Below are 18,404 nucleotides of genomic sequence, written 5' to 3'. Positions count from 1 at the left end.
ATTTTAAAACATGCAAATGAGTGCAGCTGTGCACCTGCCAGGTGACCTGGAAATTGAGGACTGAGGCTAAGAATCAAAGCTCTAGTCTAAAAATCTTCAAGCATTCCATGAAATCTCACCTCCTTAGCCAGCTTATCACATTCCAGGACTGCCCACATTAACTTCATAAACCTTTCCTATCTAGGTGACATGAGGCACAAGCAAGGTGGCCTGAAGTATGCGAGGCAGAGATTGCCAAGGCATGTTACAAATAAGGGCATAAATACAATCTAAGCATTCTATGGGCTAATGAATCTTTAAGCAGTTAACGAGACAAATTTAAAGCAGGTGCAAAATGTCAGCGGAACAACATTGAGAAGATCAATTTATCCATGGCAATAATGTCTCAGAACTTTCTCAAACCTCCAAATTTCTAATCAGGGAAAGCCATATTTTTGTCTTCAGCAAAGCCATGCGATCCAGATATGGGGGAGTGGCATCTACAAATATGGGTGAGGCCTCACCAGAAGCCGCTCCACAAGCCACACATCTACCGTATTCCCCCAATAATAAGACACTGTCTTATTTTTTTTCCAGTCCAAAAAACACCATAGGGCTTTTTTTTCAGGGTAGATATTATTTTAATTAACATTGACAGCAAATTCAATTAAAAGGTCATTGTGAACAAAAATTATTCAAAAATGGTCATGTCATCTTCTTCAACAACATCATCATAAGTGTCTATACCCTGAATTTCGCAAACACATTCACAGAAAGGGGAGGGTGCGCTCTCACTGTGAGAGAGTGAGATGCTGCATCTGTGATTGGATGCCACTGTTAAATCTTTCTCACTATGTGGACATGCCCAGTGTTCTTCGAGGATGGGAAGTACGTTTTCCAGTATTCTATGTGTCTTTGTCAGACAAACAATAGATTAAAAGTGTAATGTCAAATAAAATAGCTAAAATGCCATTTTGCCCCATACCAATACAGTAACCAACCAAGATTCTAATTATTTTTTATATAAAGACAAATATCTAAAATGCCTTTACAAGCTTACAAAGATGTAGGGTTATACATAAACAAAAGCAAAATACCGTTGGATTATGGCAGATTGAAACGTATGATTATCAGGTGGTATGGTCAAATATTTAATCATCATCATCAATAACAATCCAAAAGTAAACGCACTCATAGTCAGCTGAGTATGAGAACATAGGGATGAGAGTAAATAACTCATATAGTATATATAAAGGGACGAGCCACACATATTACACTACATATTACTGGAAGAGCCATACATGTTACACTACAAATAAAGAGCTACAGATCAGAGACCCGCCCTGCACCGTGTGACAGAAGACAAGAGGATGGAAGCCAGACCTGACCTGAAGCTTTACCATGTGCATGGGATGGATTCCAGGGATCACCTGAACTCTTTTTTTGAGGCAGAAAGTGCGTTCAGAGATGAATCTGTGGTGTTTGTTATGGAGAAGCTGCACAGCGCATTAGCAACAGGTGAGTATTCATCTTACATTGTTTCCTCAGATATATACAGTAACAGGGTAATTGTATATGGCAGTCATTATAGTGTACAGGGTGTAAACATTGCTCCTCAGCTCTGCATAATGGTAACAGGAGAAATGTTCCTCTGGAGAAGCTTGTTTACCAGGGAATCGCCACAGAGTATGTGTGTCCTGCAGACGATCATTACACGAGGGGCTGAAACATCTTCTATGTATTTTGCACTCACCATCGGCAACACTCTGGTAACTACATATTCTAGCACCTACTCCCAGACAGATGTGGACAGGTGAGAAGCCGACTACTTACCGAGGTATCGCAGAGTTATCTCCCCTGAGCCATTGTTCCCGGAGAGGAGCAGAAGAATGTAGGCCGATGTGCCATTTATCAAGGAACGTTTTGCACTATTTGACACCTATGGTTCCATTTTTTTATACATATGATCATATCCGTTAGGTAATATGTGTGGATTCTTTATGTGACTCCAATACAGGTTTTTAAATGGATCAGTAAATGTCAAAATGTTACTATCAAATGTTTATTATATACATACTGTATGGGATGGTATCGGCATCCTGGCATTTGAGATTCTAAAGATCCCATTGCACATATTACTGGTAAGAATTCTAAAATCTGCTACCCAGTATCCCTCCCTTCCTATAGCCTAACCCTTCCCCACCCAGCCTAACTCTAACCCTCCCTTCCTATACCCTAACCCATCCCCACCCAGCCTATCTCTAACCCTTCCTTCCTATAGCCTAACCCGTCCCCACCCAGCCTAACTCTAATCCTCCCTTCCTATAGCCTAACTCAGGCATTCCCAACCACAGTCCTCAAGGCACACCAACAGCAGCGCTGCAAGTATGGCGGTACGGGGTGGTACGGCGTACCATTAAAAGAAATACTGCCGGTACCCCGTACCGCCATAACAAATCTGCCCCAAAGTGTGTAATGCGCATGCGCGCATATGTAAGTGGCGGGGGGCGTGGTTTTCGCCGCCCCGCCACAGCTGATCGGAGCGGAGGGGAGGGGAGCGCATTGCGCTTCTCTCCCTCCCCTCCCTGTGTCACTCAGACTAGGCTGTCAGGCGACAGCCAATCAGCGCTCGCGGGCTGGCAGCCAATCAGGAGCCAGCCCGCGAGATAGACACTGGACAGAGCCAGGCAGAAGAAACGGGAGATGCGCTCCCTCCCCCTCCCCTCCCCAGGGAAGCAGAACAGCGGGGGACTATAGGGGAGAGAGGACCTGACTGCCCCGGACACAGCCAGCACTGGTGAGTTGTGCTGCTGTGGGGGCATTTATGTGTGGCACTGTGGGGGCATATTATATCTGGCACTGGGGGCATATCTGGCACTGGGGGCATATGTGTGGCACTGTGGGGGCATATATCTGGCACTGGGGGCATATGTGTGGCACTGTGGGGGCATATGTGTGGCACTGGAGGCATATGTGTGGCACTGTGGGGGCATATGTGGCACTGGGGGCATATGTGTGGCACTGTGGGGGCATATGTGGCACTGGAGGCATATGTGTGGCACAGTGGGGGCATATGTGGCACTGGGGGCATATGTGTGGCACTTTGGGGGCATATGTGGCACTGGGGGCATATGTGTGGCACTGGGGGCATATGTGTGGCACTGTGGGGGCATATCTGGCACTGGAGGCATATGGGTGGCACTGTGGTGGAATATTTGGCACTGGGGGCATATGTGTAGCACTGTGGGGGCATATGTGTGGCATTGTGGGGGCATATATCTGGCACTGGGGCACTGTGGGGGCATATCTGGCACTGTGTGGGCCTATTAGTAATGGGCATCAGTTGTGCGGTGTAATGAGCATTATGGTGTGGGGAATAATGTGTAACGGGCATTATGGTATGGGCCATATGTATTGGGTGTGTGACGCGTAACAGGCATTACTGTGTAAACTTTGGCCGTGTGCCTTTGGCGTGCAATATTCCAGCCACTCCCCCTAGTGTCATATGACCACGCCCCTGGTCACACCCCCTGACCACGCCCATTTTTCGCCGCGCGCCTTCGGCGCGCGGCACAGTACCACTAAGACCTTTTTCCTACTTGCACCACTGACCAACAGTGCAGGTTTTGTAGCTATCCAGGCTTGAGCACAGATGACTTAATTAGTATCTGAGGGATTCTGATTTAACCATCTGTGCTGAAGCCTGGATATCACTAAAACCTGCACTGTTGGTGTGCCTTGAGGACCGTGGTTGGGAATGCCTGGCCTACTTCTTCCCCACCCAGCCTAAGTCTAACCCTCCATTCCTATTGCCTAACCCTTCCACACCCAGCCAAACTCTAACCCTCCCTTCCTATAGCCTAACTCTTCCCCACCCAGCGTACCTCTAACCCTCACTTCCTATAGCCTAACCCTCCCCACCCAGCCTAAGTCTAACCCTCCCTTCCTATAGCCTAACCCTCCCCACCCAGCCTAAGTCTAACCCTCCCTTCCTATAGCCTAACCCTTCCGCACCCAGCCTAACTCTAACCCTCCCTTCCTATAGCCTAACCCTTCTGCACCCAGCCCCTCTCTAACCCTCCCTTCCTATAGCCTAACCCTTCCCCACCCAGCCTATATCTAACCCTCCCTTCCAATAGCCTAACCCTTCCGCACCCAGCCCCTCTCTAACCCTCCCTTCCTTTAGCCTTACCCTTCCCCACCCAGCCTTACTCTAACCCTCCCTTCCTATAGCCTAACCCATCCCCACCCAGCCTACCTCTTACCCTCCCTTCCTATAGCCTAACTCTTCCCCACCCAGCGTACCTCTAACCCTCACTTCCTATAGCCTAACCCTCCCCACCCAGCCTAAGTCTAACCCTCCCTTCCTATAGCCTAACCCTCCCCACCCAGCCTAAGTCTAACCCTCCCTTCCTATAGCCTAACCCTTCCGCACCCAGCCTAACTCTAACCCTCCCTTCCTATAGCCTAACCCTTCTGCACCCAGCCCCTCTCTAACCCTCCCTTCCTATAGCCTAACCCTTCCCCACCCAGCCTATATCTAACCCTCCCTTCCAATAGCCTAACCCTTCCGCACCCAGCCCCTCTCTAACCCTCCCTTCCTTTAGCCTTACCCTTCCCCACCCAGCCTTACTCTAACCCTCCCTTCCTATAGCCTAACCCATCCCCACCCAGCCTACCTCTTACCCTCCCTTCCTATAGCCTAACCCTTCCCCACTCAGCGTACCTCTAACCCTCCCTTCCTATAGCCTAACCCTTCCCCACCCAGCCTATATCTAACCCTCCCTTCCTATAGCCTAACCCTTCCTCACCCAGCCTATCTCTGACCCTCCCTTCCTATAGGCTTACCCGTCCCCTCTCTGCCTAACTGTAACCCTCCCATAGTGCCTTTCCCTAACCTTTCCCTCTTAGGGGTAAATGTACTAAGATGGGATGTTACCCTTAGCAACCAATCAGATTTTTCTTCTTATCTACTTAGCACATACTAGAAGATAATAGTTAGAATCTGATTGGTTGCTATGGGCACTATCTAATCTTCAATAGAACTCCCATTTTAGTAAATTTACTATTTAGGAGGTTACTCTGGTAACTGAACGTCCACGGGGGGTTCCATGTTAAAGCTCTGCACATTTGTATATTCACTTATGTGCAGAGCTTCTATACGTGCGCCTTCAGAGACTAGCATAGGCTTTGGTGCACTTGCTCATGGGGGGGGGGGTGGAGGAGGTGGGCAGGGGCATACCCATGGGAATGCCCTGCGTTTCCTTGGCGAACCCACGAAAATGCTGGGTGCTCTCAGGAAACTGCTGGGCATCCCGATGTGAATGCTGGCGGGATGCCACAGACCTAAGTCAGCAAAGGCTCACTTAGATTTGCGAGCACTACAGACATCAATCGATGGTCGGTGATCATCGAATGATTTCAGGCCCACTTGCTAGCCTGTGAATGGATGCTTATGCAAAACATTTGTTTGCATTGTGGCGGGTACATTCACTGTGAGGCTGAGGGCGGGCAATCACATGACCAGCAGACAGCGTTACGAGGCTCGCTCAGCAGCGGACTATTGCTGCTTAGAGACTCAATCGGAATTACCGGCTTAATGCCTAACCCTAACTGATCTCCCAGCCTAAACATAACCCAATCATAAAAAGAGAGTTTAACACCAAAACGTTGTCTGCGCATCCACCTTCACATGTATAAAATAAAGGTATTATACAACCCTTTTGAACTGTACTGTAGAGGATGCTTCCGGTACAGAATCACAAATATATTCTCATCAATTGGATGTCATAATCATGTGAAAATAGAAAAGAGAGTGGATCATAGCGTAACAGAGTATATTTTAATAAAATAATCACATATCAGCACATATCCTGTGCATATTCCAATGCTGTTATATTTTAAGCCTGTTTTCATTAAGGTTTTCATTTTATTTTGGTAATTGTGCTCAAAAGCATTTTTGGGGGGATTTTATTGTATTAAATTATACTCTGTTACGCTATGATCCACTCTATTTTCTATTTTCACATGATTATGACATCCAATTGATGAGAATATATTTGTGATTCTGTACCGGAAGCATCCTCTAGAGTACAGTTCAAAAGGGTTGTATAATACCTTTATTTTATACACGTGAAGGTGGAGGCGCAGACAACGTTTTGGTGTTAAACTCTCTTTCTATGTGCACTTTCTGTGGGGTAATTTGGGAATACCCCTTAATCACCATCTACGTATTTGCTGACTCCGCCTGAGGCGCACTGTGTCAATACCACTTTTTATTTTATAACCCTATCATAACCCTATCCCTCCCTTCTTATTGCCTAATCCTAATCAGCCCCCCCACATGCAGCCTAAGTTCCCCCCCCCCCGCCAGCACCCTAGCCATAACCTCCCATATGTTGCCTAAACCTAAATCTCCAGTGACCTTTTCTCCTCAACCCGTGGCTTAACCTAACCAGCCCCAGCATACTTACGTTCAGGATGCTAACAGTTGGATTCCCAATGTAAGAATTTTAACCCTCCCTCTTTAAGCCTCTTCCAGCAGCCTGCCCCTTCCTCTCCATCATAATCCTGAAATTACCCCCCTAGTTGAAAAACAATGGGTGAGATTTAATAGGATGAGAGATTCAGAAAGTGAAAGATTTGGGAAGAAATCTGCAGTTTTTTTTTAAAGCGGCAATCATTTACACTACAAAATCAAACTGGTTTTGCAGTATAAATGATTGCCGCTTTAAAAAAAAAATGAAGATTTCTTCCCAAAACTCTCACTTTCTGAATCTCTCATCCTATTAAATCTCACCCAATATATGAAAAGCTGGTGAGTGAATGATAATACAGGTGTTCCACAATATATATAGTGAAGTAATAGATAACAAGTAATGTAAAATCAAACAAGGGGTGAAATGTAATAGGATGAGAGATTCAGAAAGTGAGAGATTTGGTAAGACATCTCAAGTTTTTTTTAAAGCTGCAGTCATTTACACTGCAAAAACCTGTGTGATTTTGCAGTGTAAATGATTGCCGCTTTAAAAAAAACTGGAGATCTCTTCCCAAATCTCTCACTTTCTGTATCTCTCATTCTTTTAAATATCACCCAATATATTTATATTGCACTAATTGCATATTTAAATCAATGTAATCACATATGAATCACATATAAACTGTGGGCAACTGAGTTTATGAATCACCGGCCCAGTGTTGCAATTTTATTTACCTATAGGGTAGAAGATCGCTATCCCCCAAACTTTCTGACCGCAACCACTAATGTGTTGGAAATCATAAACATGGCTACCTATTATTCAATGACAGAATATATAATATTTGGGATCAATTCCAATTCTCAGACATATACTGTAAGATGCCCTGTTATATACCAGAATATTTGCAGTCACCATGTCTCATATACACCATTTGCCCATTTGTTTATAGCACTGCATTAAATCTCAGATTGCCGGTCCTTTATTACTGCATGGATTTAGGTAAAGACTCTCAGGGACAGATGTACTAAGCCTGGTGATGTGATAAAGTGGATGGTGATAAAGAAGCAGCCATTAATCTCTTAACTGGCATGTTAAAGGCTGGATTTGAAAAATATCAATGTGGAGCTGATTGGCTGCTGTGTTATCACCGGACTCTTTCCAACTTCCAGTGCCCCTCAGTCAGTGGCGTAGCGCCAATTTTTGGAAAATATCGGCGCCCCCTCCCTAAATTTAACCCTGCCTCCCCCGCCCTTGTCTTACCCTGCCTCCCCCCGCCGCGGCTGATCTACTAATCTGCGTCCTGGCGCCTGGCTCCTTATGAGTCAAATGTCCATTACAAAATGGCCGCCCCCTTGCAGCAGACCGTTTGAAAGGATACTAGAGGAGGCCGTCGCTGACTCCTCTAGCATCTTAAAAAACTGTCTGCTCTAAGGAGGGGCCATTTTGTGATGGACATTTGACTCATAAGGAGCCAGGCGCCGGGACACAGATCTGCAATCCCGACTCCCAGCTGAATACAGACGCAGCGGTGGGATAAGGAAGGTAGAAGTAGTGTAACAATAGCCCCCGCAGACCCCGGCGCCTACACTTACTTGATGCCTCCCCCCGCAGACCCCGGCGCCTACACTTACTTGGTGCCTCCCCGCCACCTCAGGGTCTGCGGCTCTATTGTTACGCCACTGCCCTCAGTATTATACCATGAAACATTTATCATGAAATCCCTGTATTCAGTATGTGGCCAATGCTGGGACACACATTATCTTTCTTTGTCATTGACTCACTATAACTATATAGACTGTTACATTCCTTCTTATATGAGTCTTTCCCCACAGGCAACATTAAAGGAGAAACTTTGATTGACATCAGTTTGGGATCCTTCCTTCATCATCTTTTTGGTGTCTGTGAATATTTTAAAGAGATCACAATACTAAAACCAACAGACTCCTGTATTATGGAAGTCAACAAATGGGTGGACACCCGCACTGGGGCTTTTGATTGGACTCATGCAACTAAGATTGCTGCCGAGCTGGCAGGTGTCAGGTAAAATATGATTGTAAACATGTAAGAACATAAAGGACGATTCACATGAAAAAAAGAATTGTAACAATCACATAATATAACAGGTCATTGTTACAGATATGAGATCCGAGAGTTATCTAGTGTACTGTAAGTGCAAGTCCTTGGGTACTAATTGGGTAAATGAAGGTGTCTGGGAAGCAGTTTACAGCAAAGTTGTAGCCAGAGCCAAAACTGACTTTTTAGTCCAATGTCTGTGTCATATACAGTTACATTATCCTATTACAGAACACCCTTAATTGCTAGTAAATATGATATCATTTTAATACCAACACTCACACTCACTCACATATACTTACCTTGTTCCTGGTGCAACTAGGTCTACTTATTCAAATAGAATCAACAAAATGGTGGGGGAATCCATACTCACCTATCATTTCAGGGATCGGTCTAGTCCTACAGTAGCATCCAGGTGATTAAAATAATCAATTTTCCAAAGCAGGCTGGAGGAGATATACGTGTGTACACGTCTTTAGTTAGAGCCTAGTAATGGTTATTGGAAAATTGGGCATTACCAAGGCATTTTTCTCCTTGTATATCAACAAACAGCGTTGGCTCAAGAACCAGGTGCTGGTTCAATGAAATATGGGGGAACCCAACAACTTTTCCCCCATATTTCTTTCTAGCTCAAAGAATAGTGTTTTAACACTTAAGCACACTCATACTGCATACTTACCTAGTCCTTGGCTGTTCTCAGTCCACTGTCAATGTAGAATGGACAGTGGAATGAGTAATCAAATGTCCCAATCCAGTATACAATGAATGAAATGTCCCAATCCACAAACATTACCCAAAATCACAGTTGTCATGTGGGTCACTGACATATAGCCCCTGAGGGCTATATGAATGGGATCGCTCTCAGTCAAACAATGGATGGATTATTTTTGCAGCATTTGCTGACCGGCTGAATGCAAATCATTGCCGAACTTGATATACACCATAAAGGAGATTAGGTACTTGATTCCTAGCATGGCGCCCATCTCATCGTATACCATAAGCCTTACAATGGTATGCGATGCGACATGATGGCACCCGATGTTATACAAATTAAAATTTTATACCATTGTATATGGCATACAATGGCATACAATGCGATGGTATACAATTTTAAATTGTATAAGCACCCTAATGGGTGCTTTCCATGTTAAATGGCCCCCTATAAAATTATTAATTGTATAAGGAGGACACGTACCGCCGCCCCACGCGGGCTCACTGTGCTCGCCACGCTTCGGGTTGGCGTTGATAGTGGTGGTGGCGTGGGGGTGCATTTAACATTGTAAGCACCTGTTAAGGTGCTTATACAATTAAAAATCATATAGGGGGACCATTTAGCATTGGAAAAACCAATCAGAGTGCTTATACAATTTAAAATCGCATTGCATTGCATTGTATGCCATTGTATGCCATATACAATGGTATACAATTTTAAATTGAATACAATGCCATACGACTGAAAATCGTGTTCGCCGTGCTAGGAAACAAGTACCGGAGATTATTAAAGATTGTTGCATGACCGCCTTCACAAGGAAATTAAAGAAGAAAACTAGAATACAGTGTTTATATAACATACAGTAGTTTCCCTAAACTGGTCATTTGAAACATGCACAGTGCAGTATAGGAAAAGAGACATCTGGTGGACAGAACATAATATTACACTATCCGGTCTATTTGTACATTATGCTGTAACTGATTATGCCACTATCTGGGCCAGCAACAGAAATCTTGGGGCCCCATACAGTTTTATCTCTGGGGCATCCCACCGCATCAAATGCTATCAATCCCCTGCCATGCTGGAACATAAACTGGACGCACTCTATCAACCCGTGACCTGCGCTCTATCACACCAACACACTCCCTCAACCTGCGCACTATCACACTGATGCACTCCCTCATCCTGCAGCCGGCATGCTATCACACCAATGCACTCCATCACCCTGTGGCCTGCATTCTATCACATCGATGCACTCCCTCACCCTGCGGCCTGCACTCTTTTGCACTGATGAGCACTCTCACCCTGTGCTCACTCACCCTTTGGCCTAATCTCTATCATGCTGATGTGCTCCCTAACCCTGCCGCCTGCGCTATTTTGCACTGACGCATTCCCTCACCATGCGCCCTGCGCTCAGTCACACTGATGCACTCCCTCACCCTTTGCTCACTCACGCTGTGGCCTGAGCTCTTTCACACTGAAGCAGTCCCTAACCCTGCTGCCTGCACTATATTACACTGATGCACTCTCTCATTCTGCAGCCTGCACTCTATCACACTGATGCGCTCCCTCACTGTGTGCTCACTCACCATGTGGCCTGAGCTTTATCACACTGATGCAGTCCCTCACCCTGCCATCTGCCCTATATTACACTGACGCACTACCTCACCCTGCAGCCTGCGCTCTATCACACTGATGTGCTCCCTAACCCTGCACTCACTCACCCTGTGACCTGAGCTCTATCACACTGATGCATTACCTTACCCTGCAGCCTGTGCTCTATTACATTGACATGCTCCCTCAGCCTATGCTATCACCATGATGTGCAACCCTCACACCAAGGCCTGCGCTCTATAATGCTGACACACTTCCTAACCCTCCCTCCTGGCCAGGGCCTCCATTAGGGGTGTGCTGTGGACACAGCTGTTCTGAGCCTGGCCACTTCGACATAGAGGGAAAGGGCCAAGACAGCTCATTCCGCCCACCAGTATCAGTCCTCAGCAACGCTGCCCACTGCCCACAGCAGACAGTGGAGCTGCCTGAGTCACTGCAGCTGCCTCCTCTTATCCACAGACACAGAGAGTGAGCTGGCAGCCAGCTGACACTAGGGTGAGCTGCAGCACCTCTTTATCAAGAGGTTTATGAGTTGCTTGACTTGGGTTTAAGTCAGAGGAGTACAATCTGAGTAGATCAAGTTTGTCTTTGAAAGGTAGGTGGGTTCAGTTTCATATGATGAGTCTAGGATTAGAAAAGTTCCCGGGTGTATTGTATAACGTGTGAGATCTTAGTTTGGGGTAGATGTTTCATGGAGATTGAGAAGAAGATGAAATGTCGATATAAGGACTAACTTTATACCACATGGAAGTCTCAAAAAAGTTGAGAATAGTGGATTTCGAGTTGTTGTCCATGGAATGGATATAAGGGAGCCATTTGTTACAGAAGGATTTGGAAGACAATGTTTCTTGAAGTAGTTTGGTTTTCAAATAAAAGTATAGTAATTGTAATATTCTCGATTTTAGTTCCTGGATACTCGTGCTGACTTTTTGATCCAATGTCTTAAAATTTGTTTTTTTTGCCATCGTAAAGATGGTAACTAGAAGTCGGATATATTGTGAGTTGAGTGGGTTTGATTCTTCTTTATTAAATATCAATATGAGACAGATACCCGGAGATAAGGGGATGGAGGTATGAAGAATATTGTTTCTAAAGTGGATGACCTTGTTCCAGAATCTACATATCTTTGAACACTCCCGAAAACAATGTAAAAATGTTTGACCTGTTTCATTGGGAACCATATACTTTCATTGAGGAGGTGAAATATATGCCCTATGGAGACATTTTATGTGGGTTTCTTGTAGATAAGCTGAGCCCAGATATTTTGAATAGGAGCAGTAGTTTTTTAGGATATATTCAGGAGTGGTCTGGGTAGTAGGGACTTCGGGGAGCCATTTTGAGAGTAAATTAGAAGAGTGGACGTTTGGGGTTATTTTGGACTCAATCAGAAGTGGGTATAGTTGGTTTAGTTTGTAAGTCTTCGTGGTCCTGCAAAGTAGTAATTTGAATATGGGGTGCAAACCAGTGTTTTTGTAGGGAGGAGGGTGGATTGATTGGACATAGTGCCTGACTTGTAAATAGAGGTAAAAATGAGTATTGGGGAGTGAATATTCCTGTGTTAGCGTACTGAAAGGGAGAACATTTCCACCTGGATCGAATACCCTAGACACGAGAGCCAGAGTGGAGAGAGGGGTTCCTAAGGGAAGGGGTAGATTTGGAGTTGCCCCATAGAGGAAAGTAGGGAGACAACTTGAAATCTTCGTTTAATTTTTTATGGAGACTAATCCAATTCAGATACAGTAGGTATCTTTGAATATTATATTTGTATAGATCTCTCTCGCGATGTCAGTGGAAATTCAAGTGTAACAGAGCCAATGGAGAGTATGGATGAAAATTGGCATGATCGAGAGTTAGATCAGTGAATACAGATTTTTCCAATAGCCAGTCACTTGCATATCTAAAGAAAACTGAAATAGAATAGGCTTTGAAGCCAGGGATACAGAGTCCGCCCCTTTGCTTGGGGAGCATTATTTTTAACAGCTCAACCCTGGGTCTTTTACCTTTCCAGAGAAATTTTGAAATGAGAGAGTTGACCAGTAATAAATCATTGTATTATAGTGCAATGGGGAGTAGCTGTATGATGTAAAATTATTTTGGGAAAATAACCAATTTGACAGCAGCTGCCCTGCCTAGTAGTGATAGTGGCAGTTGAGTCCATGAAGTCATCAAAGAGGTTAACTTGGTGATGGATACAAAAACAAGAAAATGTAAAGCAGCGCTTAAATAACATAATTAGATAATAACCCAAGTGAATCAATAAAGCATAATTTAATGGCACATTCAAATTAACAAATTAAAAAAAAAAACATTAGAATTAGGGTGGCCAATCCCAGGATCGGGATTGGCGGGATCCCGGGATTTGGCCCCCAAAACGCCGGGATTTCAATCCCGGGATTGGAGTTTCCAATCCCGGGATTTTCGGGATTAGACTCTAATGCCGGGCAGCGTCTGAGCACTCGCTCAGCCGCTGCCCGGATACTCCCATACCCGGCAGAGCAACCCTGCGCAGCGTGACCTCTCAGCGTGACGAGAGGTCACGCTGCGCAGGCAGGCAGAGATGAAGCCGCCAGCCCACCCAGCAAGCAAACAACTCCGCATTATGAAGTCGCCCGCCCGCCCACCTAGCCAGCCAGCCGACCCAGCAACCCGGCTCCCGAAGTAGGAAGCTGCCCACCCGGTATCCCGGCTCCCACCCTGCCGCCGGCCGGATGAAGCTGCACACCCGGCATCCCGGCTCCCACCCATCAACCCGGCCGCCGGCCGCCCCTGCAAATGTAAGTAAATGCGGGGCGGCCAGGGCGTTTTTTTATTAGGAAAGCCAATCCCGGGAATCCCGGGATTGAGCATTTTTTAATCCCGAATCCCGGGATTGAAAAAATGCCCCGGGATTGGCTTCCCTAATTAGAATGTCACAAATCCTGAAACCATATGCAACTGGGATTGTGAGTAGAGCTACAAGAAAGATGGAGCAAAACCTGCACTGAAACATACTGAATGTCCCCTTGGTGGAGTCCTGTACGTGTTTTGTGATCCTGGGTCCCGCTAGAGGTGTATCTCCTTATGGCTCTAGTTGTATAATTACCAAGTCCTGACAGCCTCAACTAGTATGCGGATTGTATCCAGGTTTCCAATGGCAAGGTACTTCCAGATGGTGGGTCAGTTTTACCAGATGAATGAGGAGGAAAATCCAACACATTTCGCTGAACACAGTCAGCTTAATAAAGGTGTCTCAATGGTGTGCCAGTGCACATATTTATACCTAACTTCCTGTTGGACCATTTGCATATTAGATTGATTCCCTTGTTTAATACAACTCATAATAAAATGACAGACTCTGAGATAGAACCATAATATATAGCTTATACAGACACAAATCACAAATATAAATAAAACTGGTTCAGAGAGAGTGCTTAGAAATATCTTCATAAACTTGATTACTTCCCGGTTCATCCCGGGTTATATGGATGAACTATACTCAAACTTTGTTTGCGGTGTATAAATTCAATATTCCCCATCATCAGTTAAATGTCCCTTAAGGAGGTTCCTATTAACTCTTATGAACTGTAAATTATAACACTTAATTGGAATTAATCACTTAATTGTACTCATTCCAATTAGGTAATTATATTGGTTACGCTACATCTTACGCTGTCATCTTCCTTATGGGTTAATTCTCCGCATTAGAAGTTGAGGGCATCTGCAGGTCAGGTAAAATCATGCTGGGAGTCTTTGTGAAAGATTCAAAGCTTGGCTGGATAGATTTGCGCAAACTTTAGTTTTTCAGTAATCAGTCGGCTGCATACAGGGGAGAGTGCTTTACGAGCTTTGGTCATTTCTGCTGAGAAGTCTTGAAACAGGTGCAATGTGTGACCTTCCCATTTAAGTGTAGATAATTTCCTGGAGGCCTGCCAGAGTGCCAGCTTATGGGTGTAGCTTAGGCATTTAAAACTAGTGACCCTTGAGCAGGTATCGTTAGGGCGCATTCGTCTGGTGTGCCTATTATTGCGATATGGTGTGTCCCACAAACTGTTCCAGGGCAGACCCTTTCAATGATTCTGGGAGGCCTATTATTCTTAAATTATTTCTCCTAGACCTGTTTTCTACTTCCTCCAGCCTATTAGTGATATTGTAGTTTTCTTTTTCAAGACGCTTGATTTCACACTGTGCATTTGCTAGATTTTATGCCATTGAATTAATGTTGTTTTCTCATTGTGTCAGTTTCTGCAGTTGTGAGGTAATGTCACTCACCACTTTTGCCAGGAGGGGGGCCATGGTAGTCGTGATGGTGTCCACCATATCATCATAAGTAAGTGACATGTTGTGATGGGGGTGGAGGGTGTCGACATCATCCTTCTGAGTGCCCGTTGCTGGTTTCTTAGAGGCAGGGGATGAGACTGACATCTCAGTGTCTGGCGCCATTGCCGTGGCTGGGCCTCTCTTTATCTGTTGCCCGGTTTGTTGCTGGGAGCGCTGTGGCTGCGGAGCTGTTATGTATCTGTCCATGTTCAGTTCCAGGAGGGTAAGGGTGCAGGATTCGGGTGTTGTGGAGGTGTAATCGCCGTGTAAAGCGAATAAATCACCGGTCACGGAGCGGAGCTGTGAGGCTCGCGTCTCACTCCATGTCGCCGGAAGTCGTCATGTGGGGGTATCTTTAATAAATGTGGGTACCAGGGGGTGTCTTTGATGCAGTGTAATGTTTTATATGTTTCACAGGTTTCTCATTGAGGTGGGATTTTTTTATTGAAAGATGTTTTTGTTTAATACAAATAACTGTGTATTTTTAAGAGAAATGTTGAGTCATATTTGTGTTTGTGTGCGTGTACGTAAATGAGAGGCATTGTGTGTGTGTGTGTGTGTGTGTGTGTGTTTGTATGTCTAAATAAGAGACGTTTTGTGTGTGTGTGTTTTTGAACGTCTAAATGAGAGGTGTTTTGTGTGTGTACATCTAAATGAGAGGCATTGCGTGAGTATATGTGTGCGCCTAAGTGATAGAAGTGTGTGAAAGTGTGTATATTTGTGTGTGCATTTAAGTGAGAGGCAAGTGTGTGTGCGTGCATGTGAGTGAAAAAGGTGTGTATGTGTGTGCCTCTAAGAAAAAGAGGTACAGAAGGAGCAGTTCTCATTAGAGTGGCTCCTGGCGATTCTATTGCCATTCACCGCCCCCACCAGCTGCTGGAATCCGACAGAATGTGGCACGCATGCACGAAATGCTTGCACGCCCCATTCTCCCAAAAGCCCTGCAGCTCTTTGCACATCTCCCTGCTCATTGCCTGCTCTGCCCCAGCCTGCCCTAGCTCCCTGCCCATCTCCTTGAAGTGGAGACGGGGAGGGAAGCCTTCTGTTCACGTTCCCTGCCACCTGACAGTGACTCCATCTGTATTATGTGTGTTTGCGTTTGAGTGTAAAAGCCAAGAATGTATGTTTGCAGCTGAATAATAGAGGCCTGTGAGTGTGCATCTACGTAAAAGAGGTGTTTGTGTATGTGTGTGCGTGCCTGAGTGAAAGGCACAAGTATGTGTGTTTGTGTGTCCATGTCTAAGTAAAAAAGGTGTGTAAAGTATGTGTGTGCATCTGAGTGACAAAGGTGTATGTGAGTGTTTATATATAAAGTCATGGGGGGCACCAACATATATCATGCCTCTGGGCAACTGGAGCAAACTTAAGCCACTGGTCCCCAGTCTCCCTTGGCAGCATCAACATGGTGGCATGCTTTATTTTTATTTTTTTGTGGGGGGGGGGCTGTCTATTTTGGCTGTCCCGGACCCCACAATTTCTAGTGGTAGCCCTGGTCACGACCCCTAGTTCTGACCCTCCCCATTAGTGCTTAAACCTAGCATCCTGTGGCCTTATCCCCCAGCAGCCTAACCCTAACCCACAAATATACACATGCACCATCATCCTTACCTTTGAAACATCTGCAGAGTGCAGGCTGGCTGGGCGAGCCTGGCTGGAACTGCAGCAGGCTCTCCTCTCTGTCTTGCAGCAGGCCTGGCAGGAAGCAGCAGCCACCTATAGACCTATAGCTCCTCCCCCTGGCTAGGTTTCCTTTAGCTCCACTCCAATTGGGTCAATGAGTGGGGGTGTTGGGCAGCTGGGCTGTTTTCACTGGCTAGCCATTTGAGGAGGGAGAATGGCAGCTGGCAGGAGGAATGAGCAAGTGGGGTGGGGAGGGCTTTTTTGGGGCCCCTCAGATCGGCGGGGCCAGGGTCAGCTGGCCCCCTTGACCCCCCTGTTGCCAGGCCTGGTCACAATGTGAATGAAAATGACATGATATTATGTGTGTATAAGACAAGGCATGCTACAGGACGTATGAACGCTACATAAATATAAAGTACAGTAGCTATCCAGGAGAAATTTGGTATTATGATACTTTCCACATAAAGAACACATAAGGGAGCAGAAAAGAGTCAACTGCTTCCCAAAAGTAATTGAATCTTGCAAGTAAAGTGTTTATTGTATTTGAGGTGATTTGTTTTGTGGCTGAGGTGAGGTATAAAAGAAAACTTAATTGAAACACACAATTCTGCAAGGTTACTTGGACCTATTGTGTTATATAATGGTTTATTTTCTAGTGTTGAAGAACAAGAAAAGGAAGAAAAGTTAAAGGAGACAATAACACGCATTATGAAATGTGACTTCAGCAAAGAGAATCTCACAGACCCTGTGGTGTTACCACAAGCTGACTGTCTAATGACAATGGCGATGCTGGATACAGTTAGTCAGGACCAACAGGATTACATCAGAAACTTGAGGAAGATGTCAACGATGCTTAAACCTGGTGGATACTTTTTTGTTATTGGAGGCTTAAATGCCACATATTACACTGTAGGTAATGATAGAATACATATACTTTCTTGTGATGATAGTTTTGTAAGAAAGACCCTCACAGATGAAGGATATGTAATTGTCTCCTGTGAGTTACTTGATAGAAAGGTAGAGAGTGATCTCATAGATTATAAACAAGTGATGGTTCTTACAGCTGTCAAGGGGAATATATAGGATGTGATTGGTGGTCATTGTCTGGTTGATTCCTACAAGCGCTTCCTAATAACAACTGATCTACTCTGGTTATTTTTACCTTATAGTTATTCTTACTTTAACTTGTCCTCAGCCATATACTAAATCTTACATACATACAGCACTTTTGTGACATAAAGTTTATTTAAAAATGATATATTTTCAGTATCTATTTGAAAAAAAATCTGTAATCCAAAAATACAATAAGTACTTTGGGGCATATAATAGGGCAGTGGCTGCTTTTAAACTGTATTTTCTCCCTGGCTATATAGTACATGGAATGAACTAGTATGGTGATAGTATTTCCAGGATAAATATGTAATATTATATCAGTGATTATGGTAGGACTACAGGTTGAATCTCCCATATCCCACACTCCAAAATAGGCAATATTCATACATACAGATTTTTTAAGCCCGACTGGGATAGTGACACCTCTGCTTTCCGATGGTTCAATGTACAAACCTTTGCTTAGTAAACAAAGTTATTTAATGCATTATATAAAATTATATGCAGGCTGCTTGTGTAAT

At 44.8% G+C, this 18,404-nt stretch overlaps 1 protein-coding gene across 1 annotated transcript; it reads left to right on the top strand.

Annotated features, from left to right (window-relative positions):
* Positions 1-1,349: 1,349 nt before the first annotated feature.
* On the top strand, positions 1,350-17,856 carry LOC146041634 (indolethylamine N-methyltransferase-like). The gene is made up of 3 exons (XM_083161569.1): positions 1,350-1,497; positions 8,291-8,498; positions 17,430-17,856. The coding sequence occupies exons 1-3, from the start codon at positions 1,350-1,352 to the stop codon at positions 17,854-17,856; spliced, it is 783 nt and encodes a 260-aa protein (XP_083017695.1).
* Positions 17,857-18,404: the final 548 nt, after the last annotated feature.

Source organism: Crinia signifera, chromosome 19 (genome assembly GCF_055691185.1).
Source record: "Crinia signifera chromosome 19, ASM5569118v1, whole genome shotgun sequence".
NCBI classification, from domain to species: domain Eukaryota; kingdom Metazoa; phylum Chordata; class Amphibia; order Anura; family Myobatrachidae; genus Crinia; species Crinia signifera.
Note: the sequence above shows the minus strand (reverse complement) of the source record. Positions and strands in the feature narration are given on the sequence as shown.